This window comes from Oryx dammah, unplaced genomic scaffold (genome assembly GCF_014754425.2).
Source record: "Oryx dammah isolate SB20612 unplaced genomic scaffold, SCBI_Odam_1.1 HiC_scaffold_22, whole genome shotgun sequence".
Taxonomy (NCBI): domain Eukaryota; kingdom Metazoa; phylum Chordata; class Mammalia; order Artiodactyla; family Bovidae; genus Oryx; species Oryx dammah.
This window is the reverse complement of record NW_024070206.1, coordinates 20,787,640-20,805,949: the sequence shown is the minus strand read 5'-3', so window position 1 is coordinate 20,805,949 and position 18,310 is coordinate 20,787,640. Positions and strand designations below refer to the sequence as shown.

The following is an 18,310-nucleotide window of genomic DNA, read 5'->3' as shown; positions in this document are numbered from 1 at the left end:
GGGCTACATCCAGGGGGTTGCAAAGAGTCAGACACAGTGGAACAACTGAGCATGCATACATGCCTGCAGAGCTTTAGAAAAGATTTGTGATAACAGACGGGAGTTTTTCTCACCTGTCTCCAAGTTCAGTGTTGCTGCAGGGCAGTGGTAAGCAAGATCCCCTCGCTCATCTGCCATTGTGCCTGGCACCCTGCCTGCCACACTCGTCACCTGCTCCACATTTCGGCAGAACTCCTGGTTCTCCAGTGTCATCAATACCTGGAGTGTGAGATGCTAGGAAATTGAGTTTTTAATTGAAGCCCAAAGTGGTTACTCTTATTCCGCCGTGTTTCCTAGGTCTGAGCTGGGAGGGTTTGGACCAGAGTGTGAGAAAATGCAACCCAACACTGTTATCAGTATTTTGTCACTAAACAGCCCTGCTCTCAAAGTGATTACATACTCCTAGGCGGGCCCAGATGGAAGGTTGGAGATTGGGGTGTCAAGTGGGTCATCTCAAATGTCTTTGATCTTATAATGGCAGCTCAGGGCATCTCCCCAGGGCTGGAGAAGAGAGCCTTTCAGTGACAAGAGAGATCTTACAGTGATGGTATTCAGTAGTGCCCACGTGACCTCCTTGGGAGGCAGAATTCCTCGTGGCTTAGTGATGCTTTCACAGAAAATAGAGAAAAAAGTACTAGATGGACAGGGGGTAGTTAAGGGCTCACCCAACAAGAAAGTCAACAGGTCGACTTGGGGGACGGAAGAGAGAAAGGAAAGGAGCTGAAGTGAATGAGGGGTGTTGGGGCCTGATGCTGGTAGTGACCTTACCCAGACATGAGCAGTAAATGTACTCTGCTCATTAACCTCGTGTTTCTGTGTTTTGAATCCAGTTGTGTCCACAGTACTGGCCAGAGAACGGAGTCCACCGACACGGCCCCATCCAGGTGGAGTTTGTTTCTGCTGACCTGGAAGAAGACATCATCAGTAGGATATTCCGAATCTACAACGCAGCGCGAGTAAGTTCTGCAACCACCATGGCTGGTGTTGCGGTTTCATTATTTTCTCATCAATTGACTGGGTAGATGGTCTAGGTCAGTCAGTGTTCTGGGAGCCTGAAGGCCCTTCTAGGAGTCTGTGAACAAAACAAAGTTCCCTGATCCTGTGGAGCTTACGTTCTAAAGGGAAGAGACAGAGACACAAAGATTATCTGCTAGATTTGCTAGAAGGTACTGTGTGCTGTAGGAGAAAAATGGGAAAGCAGAAGGTGCCAGGCCTGGACCAGAGTGTGAGCAGAGGGGCCGTATGAATGCAGCCTGGCAGGCGTGAGGGGCAGCCATGTGCTCTCGTGCAGTTGGCTTTGGGGGCAGAAATGATAGTCGGTGCAAAGGCCCTGAGGTGGGGGGATTGTCTGGTGAGTCCCATAACAGCAAGGTGGCAGATGTGTCCACAGCCCAGGAGGCGAAGGCGGGAGTAGCTGCTGGGGCTGAGGTTGGGGTCCAGGAGGCAGAGGTCACGTAGGGCCCTGCAGGCCACCTCCAGGATCGGGGCTTCCACGCTAAAGGAAAGGAGGTGCCGCCGCAGGGTCCCAAGTGGAAGAGTCTCGAGCTGTAATTGAGCTTTTAGAAGGCAGGCCTGGCGTCTGTGCTGAGGACAGACAGTGAGAGAGCGGGTCAGGAGGCTGTTGTAATAATCCAGGTGGGAAAGGACAAGGGTAGACAGAGCGGTAGTGGGCGGGGGGAGGTGGAGGGACTCCGATACATTCTGGCCTCAGAGCCGATAGGATAGGATGAGCTGATCGGTTGGATCCCAGGGACTCAGGAGCAGCTCTCAGCATGTTGGTCCTGAGAACTGGACGGAACAGACATTAACCAGGTTAGGGAAAGCTGTGCAGGTAACAGGATTGTAAGGGGTCAGAGCATGCATGGACAGAAGGCAGGTCAGCTGGGTATGTGCTGGGTTTGAAGTGACTGTTTGATGTCTGCATTGGAATATCGTGGAGACCTTGGAATCTGTGAGGGTGAAGTTCAGGAGCAAGGTCTGGAGACCCAGATTGAGGACTCACTGGAATAGTTAAAGTCATGAGACTGAATGAAACCTTCCAGAGAAAAGTGGAGAAGAGAAAGGGACCCAAGGACTGAACCTGGAGCCTGCATCAGCAAGAGTCTGGCAGGAAGGGAGGCCAAGAGCTGTGGGGTTTGGTGGGGGTACAGCCAGGAAGGAAACAAGAGTGATGCCCTGTGTTGGGTGCTACTGGCAGCCACAGAAGATTTAGCCCAAGAGAGTCAGACTAAAATCATGTGGCCTGATTATTTCTTGACTCCTAAAATTCTATTTAAATCCTCCTGCCAGTTCAGGAGACTCAGGAGATAGACACAGGTTCTTTTCAATCCCTGGGTCGGGAAGATCCCCTGGAGGAGGGCATGGCAACCCACTCCAATATTCTTGCCTGGAGAATCCCATGGACAGAGGAGCCAGGCGAGCTTTAGTCCATGGGGTTGCATAGTTGGATACGACTGAGCAACTGAGCACATACACATAATTCTATTTAATTATGATGAAAGATTAACTATTGGTATCTTAGCAAGAGTCATGCCAGTGAGCAGAACTGTGTTATACTCCCAGGACACAGAGTGTCATCTGTAACACTCTGAACTTACAGGCATTGCCAGATCACAATTTATCCTTTACCTTTAGTTTACCTGTAATTAAAGTCAAGCCTATTTACCACTCTCAGCCCAGTGTGGTCAGAGCTCAGGTCGTGTGCTGTTTTTCGTGCAGCGTTTGCAAAGCTGTGATTATTCCACTTTGCTTCTGTCTGGCCTCCCATTGGAAACACCTGGTGTTTTATATCAGCTCTCGATTCAGACTCCTAACTCCTCGGGCCATAGACGGTCCATTCGTTAATTACAGGCAGGCCCTCCTTCCCTGGGGCACATTGGCATGAGGAGGTGGGGTCAGCACGCTGGAGCTTGGCCCTGAGAGTAATGCCTGCTTCTTTTTGTCTCCACTCCCCTCCGATTGCCGGCCCTCTGCAGCCCCAGGACGGGTACCGGATGGTTCAGCAGTTCCAGTTCCTGGGCTGGCCAATGTACAGGGACACGCCGGTGTCCAAGCGCTCCTTCCTAAAGCTCATCCGCCAGGTGGACAAGTGGCAGGAGGAGTACAACGGCGGGGAGGGACGCACGGTCGTGCACTGCCTGTGAGTACACACACCCACCGGACTGACACCAGCCCTGACGCCTCAGCTCACTGCCTCTGTTCATTATAAACGGAGAAGAAGTAAGCAGGTCTGGGCGCCAGCTCATCAGTCCATTCGTTACTTTGCAGAAAACAAGCACGTGCGTATTTTACCTTTGGAGGGGGTGTCGCTGCTATAAACTGAGCCCCAACCTTGTGACTGGGAGCTGCTGCCTCCAAAAAAAAATACCTGGGTGGATTCAGTGAGCTCCTTCCAGCTCTTGAGAGCATGTTGTTAAGCTTCGGAGAATTTTCTGAGCTGGTTGTGAAACTGTTGGTAACCTAAAATCCTCAGTGGCAGACGTGTTTATGTCACGGACGTCAGCAAATGCCACAGTCAAGGGGCCCTCCCCGTTATGGCAGAACTGGTTTACCAGCGCACTCATTGGTGATTCTGTTGGATTTCATGACAGAGGTTTCAGAGGAACTGTTTCCTTCTTCTTTGTGGTTTTAAGAGAGTTTTGCTTTGTTTTGTTTGCCTGGGGATAGATATATATTGGGAAGATTTGGTTACAGTCAGGGTCTGCAGACTGGTCTCCAGACAGGCAAGTTTAACAAGTGCTAAAATGGGAGATCCTTGGCTGCACATCTGGGGAGCTTTAAAAAACAAATAAACAATGCCCAGGCCACAGCAAAACAATTAAATCCAAATCTCGGGGGGTAGGAAGACCGGGCAACAGTACTTTTTTAACTCCCGGATTATTTCAGCATGAGGCCGAGGTTGCAAGCCGTGGCTCGAGTCTGCGTGCTTTTCAAAGCACTTTCACCTGCATCTTCTCATGGGCGAGGATAGGAGCTAATCAACCAGCTGGAGGTGGCTTAATGGGCAGCGATTAGAAAGCCTCGCAGTCTGGGGAGATGGGGAGTCTGTGGACACTGAGTATAAGCTTCCTTCTCTTTTCGGTGGAGCGTTGTTATCAAGCTCACAGGGAGCTCTTTCCCAAATTGAAGGGAAGACAAAGCTCTGCTCCAGGGAAACTGACCCTGGTTATAGCAACCAGCATGGCCGAGGGCTCGTTACTCTGCTCGCTGCAGTATCTTGCAAGATGGCCCCTACCCTCACCCCCCACCCCGGATCTGGGAACCCAGGACTCTGCCACCTCGCAGCACTGAATGTGGCAGGAAGCCGCTGTCCCCTCAGAAACAGTCTAATGAAGCAACGGACACCGGCCCTTCATCAGAAGTCCCCCCACTCCTCCCCTCCACCTTCCCCTTCCTTCTCAGGGACCCAGTTCATTAAAATCATCTCCACCAAGAAAACGTCCAGAAGGATCTATGAACTGCTCCCATCCCCGTTTTTATTCCTCTACTTGCAGACTTAACTTCTGATCAGAATAAGGTCAGAGGGTCACCTGTGTGAGGTGATACAGCCCTGGTGAGGATAATCGACATTTTAGTGAGAGCTTGTATTCTGTCGGTTGGGTTTTCTTGGGAGTGCAAATACAGTTTGTGGTTACCGATTTCTGCATCAGGAGCCTGCCAGCCTCTGGAACTAGAAACATCACACTTCCTAGAAGCTTCCTGACCAGGGCCAGCTGCGTCCCACAAGTATTAAAAGTTCATCTTAAAAATGCATTCCAGTATACAGTAGGTGCAGACAAGTACTGATTGATTCCACTTATACAAGGTGTACCTAGAATAGTCAGACTCATAGAGTCAGAAAGTGTTAGTCCCTTGGTAGGTGCCAGGGGTCGAGGGTGGGGGAGAATGGGGAGCTAGCATTTAACGGGGACAGAGTTTCATTTTAGGAAGGTGAAAGTTTTCAGGCTATGGATGATGGTGAGTTGTACATTGTGAAGGTACTTAGTGCCACAGAACTGCACAGTTAAATATGGTTAAAATAGTATGTTTTATGTCATGTGACTTTTGCCACAATAAAAAAAAATTTTTTATCATAACAGAACAAAAACAGGGGGCTACATCCCGATAGTGGGAGATCTGAGGCCCCAAGAGAGGCCTGGGGGGAAAATGCAAAGACCCATTAAGTCACTGCACCTCATAGGCCACCATGTAGACACACTCTCCAAGGCACGGCTGTGAGCCCAGACTGAACAGTTCCACCCCCTGCCCACATGATACCTAAGACAGTGGCCGTTCTCTCACCCAGTGGACACGGCAGGCACCTGCTGCTTCTGCCCTCCTGCCAGCCAAGCCCCTGGCCCCTTCTCCTGCTGAGAGAACCTGGACTTTTCCCTGGGAACCATCCTCCCTCCAACTCTGAAGTTCCAGCTGTTGCCTTGGGGCTGCCATTTACTCTCTCTATATCACGGGGGCCAGGTGTGAGACCCAGGCTGGGGACAATGCTGACTTTTGTTAAGATTTTAAAATCTTAATCTAAGGTGTTTTAGTTGTAGGAACAGAGTTAGGTTGAATTGGTATCCTCCAGTTCAGGCCAGGAGACGTTGCTTTGACCCACAGGCAACCTGCTGTCCCCACCGCCCCCCAGATGAGAACTTCTTCCTATTCAGTATAGCGCAGTGCCACCTACTGGCCTTGGGCAGAGCATCCATTCCCAGGACGCCCTTCAGGGCTGTGAACTGAATGGTTCACAGAAAGCAAGCAGGGAATTCTTTTTCCTTATACACGTCTTCCAGCTAATAAAACTAGTTGAAATGGATAGAATTAAAGTCTCATGCTTTTTCAACCCTTGATGAAAGTAATGGATGTAGACAGTGGTCATCGACAGCTGCTGAAAGCGTTAGGTGAAAAGCCAATGGAGGAGAAACAGTGAGGTGTCAATGCAGAGAGATAAGAGACTAAAGAGCAGAAGAGAAAATCCAGGAGCAGCCACACCTCGGGTCCCCTGACTCACAGCAGGGTCCCGCAGCAGCACACCACCTGCAAGGCAGTGGCCTCCCTTCTCACGCTGCCGGGAGAGCATCTCCAGTGCATGCTGTCTTCAGTGCAGACCTGCGAAGGAAGACAGCAGAGCTTCTACAGAAAATCTTCACCCGAAGGAGTGATCAGAGATGAGTTACGCAGGACACAGAACGGCGCCCGTAAAGGAAGACATTGGTAAATTGGATCGTGAAAGCTGAGCGCTCCCGTTCATCCAAGGAGAGTGGAAACAGAAGACAGGACATCTGACGGTGAATTCATAGCCAGCATGCCAAAGAACTGCTGAATTCGACAGGAAAAGGACACAGTCCAACCGTTGGGCAAAATGCTTGACGAGAACTTCATTTTTTCAAAAAGAATATGCAAATAGCCAATAAGCATAGAAAAGGCATCATTAGTTTTCAGGAGAATATGCATTAAAATACAGCAAAATTGGATGCCCCTACATTCTCACCAGAATGTCTAAAATTTAAACAAATAACTGGTCCTAAGTGTTGGGAGACTGTGGAGTAACTGGACTCCCAAACACTGTTGGAACAAAGTAAGCACAATACAACCATTTTGGAACCATTTAAATAGCGTACGTGTGTGCGTGCGTGCATGCTAAGTCGCTTCAGTCATGTCCAGCTCTTTGTAACCCTGTGGACTGTAGCCCACACCAAGCTCCCCTGTCCATGGGATTCTCCAGGCAAGAATACTGGAGTGGGTTTCCATCCCCTCCTCCAGGGGATCTTCCCGACCCAGGTATCAAACCTATGTCTCTGTCTCCTGCATTGGCAGGAGGATTCTTTACCACTAGCACCACCTGGGAAGCCCTTTAACAGCATTTAGCAAAGCTAAATATAAATATATCCTCTGAGCTCTTCTGCTGTGAGCTCAACTGACTGCAAAAATGACTCATAGATGCAATAGGAGACGTGCTTATAGCAAACATATTCATAATATGGGAAACTGCAAACAGCCCAAACATTCGTCAGCTCCTAGATAAAGAAATTATGCAGTAGTATATCCACTCAATGGACTTATTCTCAGCAACGTAAGAAGAAAAGGCTTCCCTGGTGGCTCAGATGGTAAAGAACTGCCTGCAATGTGGGAGGCCTGGGCTCAATCCCTGGGTCCAGAAGATCCCCTGGAGAAGGGAACAGCTACCCACTCCAGTATTCTTGCCTGGAGAACTCCATGGACAGAGGAACCTGGCAGGCTACAGTCCATGGGGTCCCAAAGAGTTGGACACAACTGAGTGACTAACACACACAATGTAAGAGGACAAACTACTGATACAACATGGGTGCTTCTCACACAGATAATGTTAAACAAAATAAGCCAGACTCAAAGAGTATATGCCGTATGATTGCATGTGTACAAAATTCAAAAACAGACAAAAGAAACTAATGATGCTAGACATGAGAACAGAGATTATCTTGAAGGTGTTGGTAGTTTTGGTGAGGAAGGAATACTGGGGAGAGGAGATCCAGGGGGCTGATCGTGGTCTGTATCTTGATCCAAATGGTAGTTAATGTTATATGCATTTGCAAAAGTTAACTGGGATCTATACTTAACCACTTGTGGGCTTAATTGTATGTATGTTATGCTTTATTTAAAAAACTGATTTGGAACTTAAGCATGGGATAATCAAGCTGGCATTGGAACACAGTGATCAATCTTAAAATCATAAAACAAGTTGATATCCTATGCCTGCTTCCTAATGAAAGTTCACTTATAAAGTATATTTATCCAGAAAGAAAAAAATCCTGAATTCTTATGAAACATCCCAACTAACAGAAAGCACAGGATTAGAGATTGGTAGGTTAAATGATTCTCAGAGATGCAATGAATGAGAACAACCCGGAATGTGGGGCTGTCTGCAGGGAAAATGACCCTGTTTCCTCAACAAATAAATTGCCAAGAGGAAAAAATGAGAGAGCAAAAAGAACCCACAGATTAAAATAAACTTGCAAGACTTGTCAACTGAATGCAGTGTGGACTTTGCTTGGATGAGGATTTGAAAAAGTCAACTGTAAGAAAAAGTCTAAAACAACCTGGGGAATTTAGACAGTACCTAGAAATTTGATTCCATTAAACTGTAGTGTTTATTTTAGTTGTAATAACAATGGTATTGTGTTTATTTAAAAAAAAAAAAAAAGGTCCTTTACATCCTTGGAAAAGTGGTTGATTCCAGAGCTGGTACAAGGGAGAAGTTACAGGACCAGTTAGAAAATCTCATGTTTCTAGAAAGTAAGGACATGCTTGAAAAGGGTTGGAGGAACCAGCCTGATGGAGCTCCTAATGGCCAAAGCTGGAACAATTTCAGCAACAAATAAATATGGATACTATTTTAGCTCAAAGAAATGAAATGGATATGTATAAGTCTAAAGTGACATAAATAATAGAAATAAATAAGCAAATAAATTTTCAAACAGTGGCTGAGAATTCTCTCTTTAGAGCAGGATGTAGAAGGAAAGAGGGACGTGGAAACCAATTAGGCAGATGTCAGAGACGTCACTTTGCTGACAAAGGTCCGTAGAGACAAAGCTGTGGTCTTTCCAGGAGTCGTGTATGGATGTGAGAGTTGGCCCATAAAGAAGGCTAAGCTCTGAAGAATTGATGCTTTCAAACTGTGGTGCTTGAGAAGACTCTTGAGAGTCCCTTAGACAGCAAGGAGATCAAACCAGTCAATCCTAAAGGAAATAAACCTTGACTATTCATTGGAAGGACTGATGGTGAAGCTGACGCTCCAATGCTTTGGCTATCTAATGCGAAAAGCCGACTCATTAGACAAGATCCTGATTCTGAGAAAGATTGAAGGCAGGAAGAGAAAGGGACGAGAGGATGAGATGGTTGGATGACAATACTGACTCAATGGATATGAGTTTAAGCAAATTCAGGGAGATGGTGAAGGGCAAAGAAGCCTGACGTGCTGCAGTTTGTGGGATTGAAAAGAGTTGGACACGACTGAATGACTGAAAAAGCACTGAGCAGCACAGTGAACACTGTTGTAGACAGGATCCCTAAATGGGCACTAATAACAGTGAAGGAAACTTTGAGGAGAGCAAGACAGTTACATAATCCCAGTGTATTTTTCCCAAGATACTTATTAACTACAAAGAGAAGCATCATGACTACATGGTGAAAAAATCTGCCAGACATCCACCATCTTAATAAGCAACCAAGGTCAGCATCGCCAGCAACAAGACAGTTCAACACCATGAACCTTCGAAGGAGGCGACAGCCTTTCCATGGTTTTCTTGCTAAAGTGCATAACCTCATGTTCAATGATGAGAAAGCATCAGATGAATCAAAATGAAGGTACTTTCTACAATTTGTATTTTGTGATGACTTCTCAAATCGTGGATGGGGGACCGTGGCTGTTTTCTGCATCTCATTCTGTATTCCATATTCTGCAAAACAACTGACCGACCAGTCCTCTTTCAAAGTGTCAAGGTCAAAAAAGACAAGGGAAGACCGAGGACACTGAAGAGATGTGATGCCTAAATGCTAGGTGGGTCCTGGACTAAATCCTGGACCAGAAAAAAGGACGGTTGTAGAAAAATTGGACACCTTGACCAGGGTCTGTAATTTAGTCAATAGCATTATACCAGTGTTAACTTCCTGGTTTTGACCATTTGCTGCGGTTATGTAAGACCTTCCCATCAGGGAAGGTGGACATGGAGAGAACTCTCTGTGCTATTTTTACAGTGATTCTGTACAATTAAAATTAATCCAAAATAGAAAGTTTTATTTTGAAAGAGCCCTTATGAAGCCGTTTATCTCAAATTGGGACTGGAACCCAGCCAAAACCCACGGTCTTCCAACTGAGATCACAGACCTGGTTTCAGGACCTAATGAAACCCAGGTTTTCAGGTTTTATTTCTCATCGCAGAAAGTATTCAGTGAGACAAAGTGATAGGTAGGAAGTATATTTATTCAGAGAGAAACACGCTCCAGAGCGTGGGCCATAGCAGAGAGCAAGTGTGGCAGTCTCAAACTATGGTTATGATTACCTTTTGTGGGATGGGCAATTTCCTAGACTAGTGAGTGGGAGAATTATTCCAACTATTTGGAGAAGGGGCGGGGATTTCCAGGGATTGGGCCACCGCCCACTTTTTGGTCTTTGATGGTCCTTTTTGGAACTGCCATGGCGCCTCTGGGTGTCATTTAGCTTGCTGATGTGTTGCAATGAGCTTGAACTGAGGATCAAGGTTTAGTCAAGTTGATGTGTCTGCCTTCTAGTACCCATTTGGATCTAATCAGTTTATGCTGTGCTCTCTGGCTGCGTCATTCTTTCCAAGGTTGTGCGCTGCCCTCTTCCCTCCTGTTTCATTTATATTTTAGAGATAAAGCATGAAATGCTAATAGATTGTCTTGAGGCCAAATCCATCTTTGAGCATAACCCACACCCATCCCAGTTTTCCTGCAGACACGGCATGAGATGTTTGTATATTGAAAACTTTCCTGTGGGCCTTATGCAGCTTTGCATAAAGCTGCCATATCAGGTCACCTCGTGGGGGCAGAGGTGGAGCTGGGAGAGCAGGCCAGGTTCCAACCATCACCTCTGGTCAGGTGACCTGTGGGCTCTGGGCTCTGCTTGCATCAGGTAGAGGGACTTGCTCGGGTGAAGCATCCTGGCCAGGAGGGCTTGGGCAGCAGGTGTGACCAGGTGGTGTGATACATGCGCTGTGAGGGTGACCCAGACCCACCACCTGCCTCTCCTCTTCCTGCAGGAACGGGGGCGGCCGCAGTGGGACCTTCTGTGCCATCAGCATCGTCTGTGAGATGCTCCGGCACCAGCGGACGGTGGACGTCTTCCATGCCGTGAAGACACTGAGGAACAACAAGCCCAACATGGTGGACCTGCTGGTAGGACCCTGTCTATCTATCGTCCCACTTAGAGTTGGAGGGGGTGGGGAGCCGTTCCTGGTTAGCTCAGTCTGCTCCCTGGTGGGAGAGGCTCATGTTCACGGTGCATTCGCTGTGTTCATCCGAGTTTTTCTCCTTCCTTCTCCCTTCCTCTTGCCTTTTCACCAGTAGGCTCCTCTCAACACATCTGACGTGTAGAAATAGTTGACACAAGCACACATCCTGATTAATTGCCATTCTCAGCAGCACCTTCCACATGGCTAAGCACTTGGTCTTCACGGAGAAGAAATAATCATAGCACATGAAATGCCAGATTTTCAAATTACAGATTTTATAAATAGCTTAATCACCTAATATTTATCAAAGCTGGGAATTGGAGTTTGACATCCGGACGATTGCATTTAATTACGGCGGGTATCTGAGGAGAGGATGAAAGAGGTGGAGAAACAAAGGACAAGGTGGAATGGTTTTCTTCGGGAATTTCATGAAATCTCTTTATTGTGTGGAGCTGTTGAAATGCTGACTGCTGTGACTTGAGAATAGGAGAACAGTTTAAAGGAGGAAGCTTTTCAATGAGGTTTTTGTATTTCTCTGTTAGTGGAGGAAGGATCCGAAGGAGACAGGGGAATTAATCCCAAGGTGGAGAGAGCGGCCTGGGATGGGGAGGGGAAGACATGGTGGAGTCCCTGAGGAGCTTGGAAAGCTGCTTTACATTGTAAATACCTTAACGGGACTAAAGAGGGAGTGGAGAGTCATGCTGAAGCGGAGGAAACAGCCATGGCCCCACCCATGATGGCCAGCTCCTGGGACCCACCCGAGCCCTGCTCAGCATCCAGGGCCATCTGCTTCCCCCATAGACGTGCTGAGTGCTTCATGAGCTGTTCTAGTTTCCAGAAGCATGTGCTGCCCTGGGAATTTAACAAACAGGAACCTCTTTGGCCAGGTGCAGACTCTCAAAACCGTCAGCAATTACCATGTTGGCTTCTGCAAAGAAAGGGCTGTACCCCCCGCACCACTACTCCCCACCCTGCCCTGGGTGGTGGTTGTTCAGTCCCTAAGTCGTGTCCGACCCTTTGTGACCCCGTGGACTGCAGCACGCCAGGCTTCCCTGTCCTTCACTATTTCCCGGAGTTTGCTCAGACTCATATCGACTGAGTCGGTGATGCTATCTAACCATCTCATCCTCTGTTGCCCCCTTCTCCTCCTGCCCTCAATCTTATCTCAGCATCAGTGTCTTTTCCAATGAGTCGGCTCCCATCAGGTGGCCAGTGTTTTGGAGCGTCAGCATCAGTCCTTCCAATGAATGTTCAGAGTTGATTTCCTTTAGGGTTGACTGCTTTGATCTTCCTACAGTCCAAGGGACTCTAAAGGGTCTTCTTCAGCACCACAATTCAAAAGCATCAATTCTTCGGTGCTCAGCCTTCTTTATAGTCCAACTCTCACATCCATACATGACTACTGAAAAAAACCATAGCTTTGACTATATGGTCCTTTGTCAGCAAAGTGATATCTCTGCTTTTTAATATGGTGTCTAGGTTTGTCATAGCTTTTCTTCCAAGGAGCAAGCATCTTTTAATTTCATGGCTGCAGTCTCTGTCCATGGTGATTTTGGAGCCCAAGAAAATAGAATCTGTCACTGTTTCCATTTTTCCCCATCCTGCCCTGGGGATGCCCCTCAAACCTGCCTTCTACTCTCAGCTCTGCTCATTCAAGTGAAGTGACCTCAGACAGATAACCTTGACATCACCTTGGGCATGTCACTCAACTCTCCCGAGCCTGAGTTGTAACCAGGGATGATGTTGTTTTGTTGAGATCATCCCCTGTGACGACATGCATGAAAGTGTTTTGGAAGTGCCCCAGGTGAGAAAGCCCGTCCCTAAGACTGCAGGTGTCTACAGGGCACAGTGTGACCAGCAGCCCACCTGATGCAGGTGAAAAAAGCACTGGGTGCAAGCGAGGAGGCTTCGGGAGCAGTAGCATGTATACCCGTGGTACGTACACGTGCCTTTCACACAGTGCAGATTTCATGTGGATGGGCCAGGTTCTGTGCCCAGACTTCACTGGTCAGAGGACTGTCTCACTCCCCGGGTTGTTGTTCAGTCACTAAGTCATGTCCGATGCTTGGTGACCCCATGGACTGACTGCAGCACGCCAGGCTTCCCTGTCCTTCACTATCTCCCGGAGTTTGCTCAGACTCACATCCATTGAGTTGGTGATGCCATCTAACCACTCCTGGGGACCCCCCTGAATTTTAGAGTTCCCCCACCCAGAATTCTCCATCTTCTGGGCTGAGGGCAGTTAGAGTGGCCCAAGTTTAGGACAGATAAGCAGATTGGCAGAGGCTGGAAACAGATGCATAAATGAAACTATTCTGAGACATCATTTGGTATTTGATGCCCTGATTCGGGGACAGGTGTGTAGCTTCCAAACATTAGTTGGCATCTGAGTAAAGTGACCTTGACTTTTTTTAAAAAGTGTAATCCCCTTCTCACTGCAGCCTGAGTTAAGCACATCGTTAGAAACAGACCCTTCCAGGCCTTTCCCTGAACGGCTCTGCTGAGCTTCCTTCGCTCATGAGTTTTTGGGGCAGAAGCAGCAAGGCCTTTCCCAGATTCATGGTGCAGACTGCAGGATGGGGTGCTTTTCCATGAAGGCAGCTCCTGACTGCAGCCCACGTTCCCATCATAACCTGGGTGTTTCTCTATTCCTGTGTGGTTCTGAGGAAGAAACAGGATTCTCGGGTTCCCAGAACCCCGAAGATCCACACCAGTTTTATGATAAGCTCAGCGGCTGAGAAATGTAAGAAAGTCCTGCAGTTTCCTGAGAAAAATGTCTGATGAATCTGTCACGGTGCCTCCTGGCGGGATAGCAGATCTTGTCTGGTGACCAGAGGGAAAATGTCATGGTGCTCTTTTCAGTGGGCTTGAAGCTTCTTGAGTTGAATCAGGGCTCTTGTCGCTGGCGTGTTTGTTTTTGCTGTGAGTACACTTTCTGTTTAGTTTGGCGCTCGTGTGTGTGTGTGTGTGTGTGTGTGTGTGTGTGTGTGTGTGTGTGTGTTGGCTGAGAGAACTAATTCAGGTCAGGGTGATAAAACCTGGCACAGTTGTATTGGGCATAAAAGACCATCCAAGACTCGAATCTCTCCTAAGTAGAGAATGTGATACCAGTAGCTGAGAAGCTCTCTCCTAGCTGTCTCTTTGCAGGAGGAGGCGAGAGCCAGGGCACCCTAGAACAGACCCCATGCTGGCCGCCAGGAGGCAGGCAGGTGGGCGTGGGGAGGCAGGAGGGCCAGGCCCCTCTGGGTCTGCTCATCCTTCCATTCAGACCCCAAAACATGCTGCCACAACCCCCATCCCCCCATCCCCCCATCAGGGCAAGATGAATGTTCCGAGGGGATCAAAGTGGGCCCATCTCCATCTCCCCTTGAGGCTCTGATTATTTTTCCAAATTGTGTCTGAGTTAGAAACTTCCCCATCCGTTTTGAAGCATGGCACTCTCAAGGGAGAGTCAGAGGGCCTACGGATTTATTTCTTCCAATGTTTAGGTCTGGAGGCTCCAGGGAAAAGGCAGTGGATTGCCAGGAAGCAAAATCATTTTAACACAAGACTAGATATCTTGATGGGCTTCCCTAGTGACACAGCGGTAAAAGATCCAATGCCAATACAGGAGGCCCAGATTCGATCCTGAGTGGAAAAGATCCCCTGGAGGAGGAAAGTGGCAACCCACTCCAGTATTCTTGCCTGGGAGATCTCATAGGCAGAGGAGCCTGGCAGGTTACAGTCCACAGAGTTACAAAAGAATCCAGCAGGACTGACCGACTAAACAACAGCAAGATGTTTTGATGCAGCAGGGCCACTGGGTTTGTCTCCTGACCCCTCTTGCTGCACAACTTCTCAGTGATCCACCTCTTCAGCCAGCCTCCAGCCCTCATCAAAGGCCTGGATCCCTGAGAGGCCTACTGCCACAGTCAGCCTGAGACTGGCGCTACTGACCTGGTCAGACGCAGACGGAGTCCCCCGCGCTGAGCCACTTTGCCTCTCGTTCGGTTGCTGGGAAACCAGCTGCTTCAACACGCAGTCCTTTCTCACCTTTGCTTCTGCACTTGGCTTTGAAGTTCCCAGGTCTCTGTGTTAACAGAGAAGCAGCCTTTAGGAGCCAGATCTTACCCGAGAAAGTTACTTTCCCCGGGAGGCAGTGGGAGCTCTGGCCAACGTGCTGACTTGACACACTCACCCGTTGTGGAGTGGTTCCCTAGACCACGGTGATCAGCACGACTGTGGCCTCTTGGAGTGAGTGCAGCTGACTCTTTGTGGTCAGAACACTTGCAATCCGTGGTCAGCAAGTTTCAAGGATACAGTTCCATATCATTAACTCTGGTCGCCGTGCTGTATGGTAGAGCTGTGGAATTCACTTCTCTTATAACTGAAAATTTGTACCTTCACCAGCATCACTCCACTTGCCCCTCCCCTGACAACGACAGTTCTAGTCTCTATCTCTATGACATTGACTTCTCTGTAATGGAACCTCTAAAAAATTCTGAGCCCCAGGCCCGCCCCAGAGACTGATCCAGGTGACATGGACCTGGCTTCAGCAGCCGTGGGACAAGCGCCTCAGGTGACCTGATGTGCAGCCGAGGATAAGAAAGGTCATGGGTGGTCTAGAAAGGCCCTCGGCCCGCCCACACATTGGATCACCTGGCACTTCACAGATCCAGGAACCCGGCCGCGCCCCAGAAGATGGGGATAGACAGAGCCTGGGTGGTGTGCCGCAGGTGAGAAGCACAGCTCAGAGGATAAGAGGCCAGCCCTGTAGTATGGCCACGCTGGTGGGGCAGGCCAAGCCCACTTCCCATTTCTTCTCTTTACTGGACCCGAGAACAGGGAGATCTGCTGCTCCCTGGACCAGGGAAGACAGCGGCCACAGGCCAATGGGTCTGATTAAAGAACCAGATGCACAGACAGTATGTGGCCTTGGAAAGGGAGAAAGTGCTTCAGACTCTTTCAAAGCTATACTGAGCGTAACGACCCAGCCATCTATCATCAGAGACAGGCAGCTGCCCCCCGGGGGTCTCATAGGCACAGGTAGGTTGGTCACCCGGTGCGAACCCCTGGGAACACTGATCCGAACAGTCCCACCTGAGGTTATTGGCACATGGGCCCACCTCCCCTCCTGGCAGGCATGTCGGGCAGAAGCGTTTTTCTGCTTGTCAGTAAGGATCCAGCTGAGACTGAAGCTGGTGTTCATTTCCAAAAGCAGGTGTGTGTGTGCAAGGGTGGAGAGAGGTGTTCATTTCCAAAAGCAGGTGTGTGTGTGCAGAGGTGGAGAGGGGGAAACTCTGCCCCAGGTGAGTGCACAGTCTTTTTGAAACTTCTCAGGTGACGTGGGGTGTTTGAAGTGATAGACTGACTGTGGGGCCACGTTTCGCAGACAAAGGCACTGTCTGGCCTTTGGGGGAGCTGCCTGCAGCCGCTCACCAGCACCAAGGCCTCCCATGCCCTCCCTGAGGGCAGGGACTCTTACAGCGTGACCTCATGTGGGGTATCCTTTCAAGTTTCACTTTCTCCCTGTTTTGTGAGAGCAAGGAGCATCTGAAGTGAAGGTGGGGGCAGGGGTCTTGAAGAGGAGTTGCCAGTTGCCCTGGTTGTGGTCCAGCACAAAGATGCTCACGTCATCAGCTAATGTCACCCAGATTGGGAAATCCTGGGACCAAAGCATAAACGCCCTTTCTCCCCTGAAGCAGAGATGGTTCACGTGGCTTAATTATACTGTTCAAAAGCGAAGAAACTGCCAAAGACAGGCTATATCTGGTGATCAAGTGTAATCAGGTTCCAAGTGGGATGATTTCAGGTGTTTTTCGAGGTGCCTGGGGGAGGGGACCAGCAATTTGTGATCCTTCTGCTCATTCCCTGTACAGAACCAGTCATCAGAGTCTGTGGAGCTAGCAGCCTATTTAGGAAGGATGAGATGAGAGAGATAACTCATTTTGAAAAACTGTAGTCATGCCTATGATGGGGCACCTCCACTGATTACCCCCACACACAGCCGCCCCTTGGGATGAACCCAAAACCCCTTCCTGGCTTCCTCATTCACCTTTGACCCAAAGCAGCAGCCACATGGCCCTGTAAGTGCATCTTACCGTGTTAAGAATCAGCAGTAATAAAGCTACCTGCCAATCCAGGAGACTCAGATTTGATCCCTGGGTCAGGAAGATCCAGGAAATGGCAAGCCACTCCAGTATTTTTGCCTAGAGAATCCCATGGACAGAAGAGCCTGGTGGGTTATAGTCCATGGGGTCGCAGAGAGTCGGACACAACTGAGCATGCATAACACTCTGTTAAGAGGACGGTCCATAGTCGGCATTGAAACTAACTGCACAGCTAGCTTTGTACAAAATCACGTTTCTGCAAGAAGGAATGATCTCTTAGGTTTCCACGAAAAAGAAAAAAAGAATTGTCTCTGTGATTCACAAAAACGGCAATGATTGGAGCTCGCCTCAGCCAGTGTCAGCCATGAGCTGACAGCATCAGGATTTTTAAATTTGAGTGATTTCTTATAAATATTCTGAAAATAGAAGTATCAGATCCCGAAATAACAAATCCTAGAATGTGGATTGAAAACTTGTGCAGGTGCTGGTCCGGGATCTGAGAAAGCTGCGCTCAAGAGAAATGAGTTCACTGCTCCATTAAGAACTGGGATGTGGCTCCCAAGGGGCATCAGACGTTGCCTCCAGTGCCTGTCCCTGTTCTGCCATCTCTACCTGGGCAGCCTGCCAGGAAGACCACAGTCAGGAGGCCCACAGGCTTTACCATTCAGACTGGGAGACTTTAGAGAGCAAGCAAAGCTTCAACTACCCATTCTGCCAAGATAACAGGCATCAGTCAAGACTGTCCTGGGCAATCCAAGGCACTTAGTGTCCACCTCCCCCAGTCCACACGCTCCTCCTCCAGCTCCCCGTCACCTGCCACCCCCTCACATCTCTCCTGAGAACCGCTGCTCCCTCTCCACTGCACCCATGTTGGGAACCATTCATGGGCCCCACTCAGCTCTGCCTCTTGGGGGCCCTTGGGTCCCTGTCTCATCCTCCTCGTTGGACCATGGACTTGTCAGAGTCAGGGGCCAGGTCAGGGTACCTGGTATTTCAGTTCAGTTCAGTTCAGTCGCTCAGTCGTGTCCGACTGTTTGTGACCCCATGAATCACAGCACGCCAGGCCTCCCTGTCCATCACCAACTCCTGGAGTTCACTCAAACTCACGTCCATTGAGTCAGTGATGCCATCCAGCCATCTCATCCTCTGTCGTCCCCTTCTCTTCCTGCCCCCAATCCCTCCCAGCATCAGAGTCTTTTCCAATGAGTCAGCTCTTCGCATGAGGTGGCCAAAGTACTGGAGGGATTGGGGGCA

At 48.9% G+C, this 18,310-nt stretch overlaps 1 protein-coding gene across 6 annotated transcripts in view; it reads left to right on the top strand.

The window, feature by feature from the left end:
• The window catches only part of PTPRM (protein tyrosine phosphatase receptor type M), a 660,655-nt gene that overhangs the window by 640,577 nt on the left and 1,768 nt on the right, over positions 1-18,310 (top strand). For all 6 annotated transcript variants that reach the window (XM_040264647.1, XM_040264643.1, XM_040264646.1 and 3 more), the window contains 3 exons: positions 870-995; positions 3,015-3,178; positions 10,776-10,911. In XM_040264647.1, the coding sequence (XP_040120581.1) occupies positions 870-995; positions 3,015-3,178; positions 10,776-10,911 (426 nt within the window). The remainder of the gene's footprint in view (positions 1-869; positions 996-3,014; positions 3,179-10,775; positions 10,912-18,310) is intronic.